This window comes from Semicossyphus pulcher, unplaced genomic scaffold (genome assembly GCF_022749685.1).
Source record: "Semicossyphus pulcher isolate SPU_LCO1_2020_fin unplaced genomic scaffold, fSemPul1.0.p SCAF_4, whole genome shotgun sequence".
NCBI lineage: Eukaryota > Metazoa > Chordata > Actinopteri > Labriformes > Labridae > Semicossyphus > Semicossyphus pulcher.
This window is the reverse complement of record NW_027211715.1, coordinates 15,367,531-15,373,530: the sequence shown is the minus strand read 5'-3', so window position 1 is coordinate 15,373,530 and position 6,000 is coordinate 15,367,531. Positions and strand designations below refer to the sequence as shown.

Below are 6,000 nucleotides of genomic sequence, written 5' to 3'. Positions count from 1 at the left end.
GCTATTCAACATGTGTAAACAATAATATACATTACTTAATGAAGGCTGTACTCTCGTTCCCACAGAGATAAAGAGTGCAGTGTATTTTTTTTGTTGTTATTTAAGTCTGGCCTGAGCCATTTACTTCTGTCCACAAACTCTCTTCAGTGCAAATAACACAATAATGAATCATTAAAATTACAGTAAGAAGATGTTTACATGTGTGTCAGTTTAAGCTGCAGAGCGAGTGAAAACACAGAAATAAAGAGTTATTTTTATTGGTTCAGCCCTTCACCGCATCTGCAACAAGAACAGCCTGTGCTGAGTGCATGAGTAATTAAATAGTCCAGTTTTTTCAAAGTATTTCACACACATAAATGCTGCAAGCAAGGTCTAAAGTTTGCATAGCATACATCCTACAGGCTACATGTAATGTATGTATGACTGATGCTATGAAATGCTAACGCGCAGGGCCAGCCTGCTGTGCAAGTGAGACATCTGCAATAACAGAAAGTAACATCTATTAACATCTATTACTGCCCTGCTGCTTGGTAAAGAAGGGTTGTATTCTCATTGTGTGTGTCTGTGTGTGTATAAATCGTTGTGAAAATCAATTAGGTTTAGAGCTTACATTGAACACAAGTTAGGGTAAGGGTTTGGGTAGCCATCTAGTTGTGATGGTTAAGGTTAGGGCTGGTGATGGTATTATTTCAATAAGGATCCTCATAAGTGTAGCAGTACAAACGTGTGTTTACTTGCATGCGTGTCTGTGTGCGTATAAAGCTATCAATGTGAAAATCATTTCGCTTTAGACGTTCTTTTGGATACGCCCTGGTGATGGCATTATTTCAGTAAGAGTCTTCATAAGTATGGCAATACAAACATGTGTGTGTGTGTGATGTGTACGCGCATCTACCTATCTAACAGTGGACTTGTGCGTTGTCACACAATCACCAACAGGAGACTTGCCATCCAATAGGGGACATTTTTTAAGTCCCCTCTTGAAAAACACATTTGAAGTAATATTATGGTAAAAGACTCTGAAGGTAAATTTTCTATTTGATTTTTGTTTTGTTTTTTTGGAGTAGAAACAGAAGTCCACACTTGTTCAGTGTGGCATGGGGGTCCACTGTTGGTAGGGTTAGGAAGTATTTATGTGTGTTTGTGTGAGTGTGCACGGACACATGCATGCTGTTTAAAGATCTGAGAGTGCAGGAGGAGGATCACTGACATACTGTACCCAAGAGTGTCACTGCTTCACATGATGTCACACACACACACACACCTTTTCACACAAAAACACGCACAGGGCTCACAGTTTCACACGCACACTTAAGAGTTGTTTCCAAACAGCTTAAAGACTCTTTATTCCTCGGCTGTCCAATAAACGAAACACATGTTTTCTTTTTAAATAACAATACTCTTATTAAACAATATAAAAACTGATTTGTGAGAAGCTTTTTTTCTCTCTTTCACATACTGAAAAAATTGTTAGCTGTCATCCATGTGTTGCTTAAGTTTCGTCAGGCCGTAAGTGTCTCCACATGGCCAGAGGAGGCACATGGGGAATAAATAAAAGCTTTTGTCAGAAGCCTGCTGGCCCTCGTCCCAGGTTCTCCTCCTCTTCCTCTCCTCAGTGTCCCTCCATCAGGAAGCAGAGCAGATCAACATTTTATCCACGAACGACTGTACAGTATGTCAGCTTGTAGTTCAACTGTCTTTCAAGTGTGTGTACACCTTAAATTCACGTTTTACATGTCACAGTAAACGGGCGTCTCTCTCAGTCTCAGGTGTGTGTATATCAGAGTTCGTCCCGTGAGGCTCGAGCGGCGGGAGGCGGCGAGTCTCCGGTGACGCTGTTCTGAGCCACCGGGCGAATGCTGCCCTGTTGGGCCGTCTTGCGGGCGTGCTGTCGGTCCCAGTCTGTGGCCACGGCCTCGTCGTCCCAGATGGTGGAGGTCTCCGTGTCGCTGACGTAGCCCGGCTCTCCGGTGTAGTGGGTCGGGTAGATGAGGAGAGGCTCGACGGAGAAGGCCTTCAGGTCCCGCGGCTCGAAGTGAGACATGTACTGAGTGCTGAGGGGAAGGAGGGAGTGATGGGGGGGAAGGGAGAGAGAAGCAAAGAAGAAATAATACGTGAATTTAAACAGTACTTGTCAACCAGCTAAATTATTCAACCCTAAATTTATACTAATGAGAGATTAATCTTCAAGAAACCAATCTCACAATAGGAATCTTTACATACAGGTTGCCCTGCAGCTAGAAATGCCATGTCATTACACCACCATGGCTGTGATAACCAAACAGCCCTCTCTGTGACTGCGTTAAAGGTCACCAAAGAGAAGAGGAAGGAAGGTTAAACAGGACAGCAGTCACTCATTGCTGTTGTCATGAAGATTTTGCAATTAGCCTCTGACGCATCAGATCCTGTTAACTGGATGTTCAGCAAATCTACAGGATGTCAAATAAGGGAACAGGACATTTACTGTTCAACACAAGTGAGTCATTATAGGCGTAGGAACAAAAGTACATGATCTAAAATAACAGTGGTGAAAGTGTTCAGACTTCAGATCAACTCATGTAAAGATAAAATGAGTTTAAGTGAAGTGAATTGAACGAAACATACTTTGGTGTATATATCATATCTCACAGGTTGTCACAAGGTCAGAAGGGAGAGAGAATACATTTAATGTATGTGCAAAATGACGACCACAAATTGGAATGGTAGTTCAAAATAATTGCTTATAAGTTGTCTAATTTGGTTTCTTATTTCTTTAATTTCATCAGAAATGTATGTTTCTACTTTTTTGTTTCCATCCATCCATTATCTATACCAGGGTCAAGGGGCCTATCCTAGCTGTCACTGGGTGAGAGGCGGGGTACACCCTGGGCTGAACTCTAGTCAATCACAGGGCTGACACATAGAGACAGACAACCTTTCAACTCAATTTTAGAGTCACCAATTAACTTAACTACCATGTCTTTGGACTGTGGGAGGAACCGTTGCATGCATAGGGAGAACATGCAAACTCCTCACACTTCGTAGAAGTTTGAACCAGGAACCTTCCAGCTGTGAGGCAACAACGCTAACCACTGCACCCTGATTTTTAGTTTCTTTTCTTTAAATAGTGTCTTCTTGTAAGCCTGTTTTGCGCTGGTTTTATTATTTATGCGTGATACGACATTTTTTTATATGCTGATCATATGTTTTATAGCTAAAAACTCAAGTTGAAGTGTCAGATAAATGTACTGGACCTTTTGGACTGTTTTTTTTGTTGGTCAGAGAAAACATAACTTATGGTTTCACTTATGGTTTGAAAATGTACTGATCTTTTATGGACCACAGTTGAAGTTAAATACGGTAATTGTGTAATTGTTCTCACGTCACAGTGTTATGCTGACACTGGGTATGATGCTCAAAAATCCGTAAACATTTAAACCTGCAGATTCAAATCAAATCTTCACTCTGTCGTGGAAACTATCACCACATTGTGTCACACTTCAAACAGCAAAGAATGATCGGCCTGCAGCGGGGTCAGAGGGAGAAATGAGGGCTGTGTGGGGTTTGACACGTCAGCCAGGCCCGAGTCACACTCCTGCAGACAGAGGTCACTACAGAGGTCAACTCCCTGCTGCCCCCTTCCCCTGCTTAAAGCCTGTCAGCGCTCCATCAGGACGGTGAAACCCTACACCTTTATTAGAGCTCAGAGGAGCTGACCTGCTGCAACAGACACTCACATACACGTTTCCGACACAATTTTGTGTCTACTTATTTTGCGCTTTTAGACATTAAACTGACTCATAAAGCATCATAATAATAAAGAAAGGGAGGAGAGAAGCACTTAACTAAGCTTATGAAGACAATACGTCTGACATAATGTTCACAATTTAAACAGAGCACAGAACGCCCTGCTGTTAGTTTGTCGTATATACTGTACCTGTTACATATTTTTCCAGCTACCTCGCCACATTTCCTTCCATATTTCCTTTTCTTGCAGTTTTAAACAAACTCACTCTTCCACTGTTGAATACACACACACAGTGTATTCACAAGTAATCTATATACGCCACACTGGACACACATATTCACGTATTTATATAGTAACACACACACACACACACGCTCACACACACAGTGTTCATCTCTACCCCACCTCCCCCCGCTCAGCCCTCTATCAATGGGAATCCTGTCCCCTTCTCCAACCAGCAGGAAGAGCTGCACTGGCCCACATTCCTCAAAGAGAGAGGAGGAAGGGGGAGGAGAAGCGGGTGACACGGGGGGGAGTAGGTGTGCAAAAAAGTAAAGTTCTGTTGGGGAGTGAGGGGACGCAAAAGAAGCAAAAAAGAAAGAAAAGAGGATGAAGAATCAATGCAGAGCGAGGGAAAGGTAGAGGGCTGACTTAAAGGATTAAAAAGGTAGAAATGGGAGGGAGGATGACGGAGGTGGAGGTGGAGGAGAACAGGGCATGGCTGGAATCCCCAAGGAGAAAAGAAACAGAAAAGCAGGCATTGTGTGCACCGTACCCACTGAACCCCCGAGAACAATCCCTGCCCTGTGTGCGAGGGAGCACAGAAGAAGAAGTAGAAGGAGAAGAAGGGGGGTTGAGCTGGAAAGAAAAAGCAAGGAAGAGGGACACAATCTGGGGGACAAACAGTGGAGGTAGAGACTTATAGGGAACAAACGTGGAGTTAAACTGGACAGAGGTTGTGGTGTACCACCAGGGAACAAACTAGAAGTGTACACACTGCCCCACAGTCCAAACGGGGCACGGGCATGCATGTTTGTTTCTATGTATAGATAATTACTGTACAGTAGGTCCGTCAGTATTTCTGCACTGCTTTATTGCCCCAAGTTTGTTTTTGTGCATGCACGGGATCCATGCATGCCTTAATTACACTTTAAATATAACTTTCATTTTGCTACTTCGTATTTATTCTGGATGAGGATTGACTGATATATTCTTATGTAAGAGTGCACCTGTAATAATGTATTCGTGGTCTTTGGTAAATATTTGCATCTCTGTTCATAAACCAGACTGTCTAAAAGGGTTTTTCTGAACAGAAATAGTTCTTTCTGCAGCCTTGTGGTTTTCCACAAGATATGACTTAAATAAATCCCTTTGTAGCTCATGTGCATGTTACTCCTGTCATATTTTGCATGTGATTTAAATAAAAGAAATCTGAAGTAAAGACTGACTTGGGGTGTTTGTCGAACATGACGGGCAGGAACTCGTCAACAGGCAGCATCCTCGTGAAGGGATCAGCAGCCATTAACTTTCTCGCTCCTTGCTGCGAAAGCGCATAGCCGAGAGTCCAGTAGGAGTAGTCGGCCTTCACCAGGTTGTTTACACCGTCCACTGACTGCTCCGGCTGCTGCACCTGCATACGCTTACGCCCAACGTAGCTGGAACAGAAGCAGAAAGAGTGTTTTGATGAGGCGCCACACAAAACCTGTTTTAGAGTCGATCAGATTAGATATACTTTATTGCAAGACGTGCAACCATACAAACAATTCAAGTACAATAAATAAGATTCCTCAATATGCACACATTTATTTGGAATAAAAACTGTGAGCATGTGTGTGAATGTTCTTACATGAGGTCCCAGTCCAGCTGGGTCTGGTCTATGTCACCCATTATGGCTTGGAGTCGTCGTTTAAACCTGGGCTCAAACCTGACGTCGTCCTCTAAAACAAGAACTCTCTCGAGGCCCTGCTCCAACATCTGACAGACAGAAAAAATAAAGAATGAAAACTGTGGTTTTGCCAGATTTTCCCATTCCATTAACAGACTAACAACCAGATCAAGTAATTAGCTGTGTGTTGCAGTGGGACATTAGTTTGTTGCTTCATATCAGTGCAAAATGTATCCTCATGCAACTCGTAATCTGGATCTGTGCAGCCCCAGGATGGCAAATGGTGAATGACTGCACTTACATAGCACTTATCTAGTCTCTCTTTGAACTACATGCCACATTCATCCATTTGTACACACACTCAACTCTGATGTCTTGCCCAAGGTCT

General features: G+C 43.0%; 1 protein-coding gene across 1 annotated transcript in view; it reads right to left on the bottom strand.

The window, feature by feature from the left end:
• Positions 1–269: 269 nt before the first annotated feature.
• colgalt2b (collagen beta(1-O)galactosyltransferase 2b) overlaps positions 270–6,000 on the bottom strand; it is a 28,176-nt gene continuing 22,445 nt past the window's right edge. The window contains exons 10-12 of the mRNA XM_069679903.1: positions 5,574–5,701; positions 5,176–5,382; positions 270–2,054 (exon numbers count right to left, since the gene is read on the bottom strand). Of these exons, the coding sequence (XP_069536004.1) occupies positions 1,781–2,054; positions 5,176–5,382; positions 5,574–5,701 (609 nt within the window). The 3' untranslated portion in view covers positions 270–1,780. The remainder of the gene's footprint in view (positions 2,055–5,175; positions 5,383–5,573; positions 5,702–6,000) is intronic.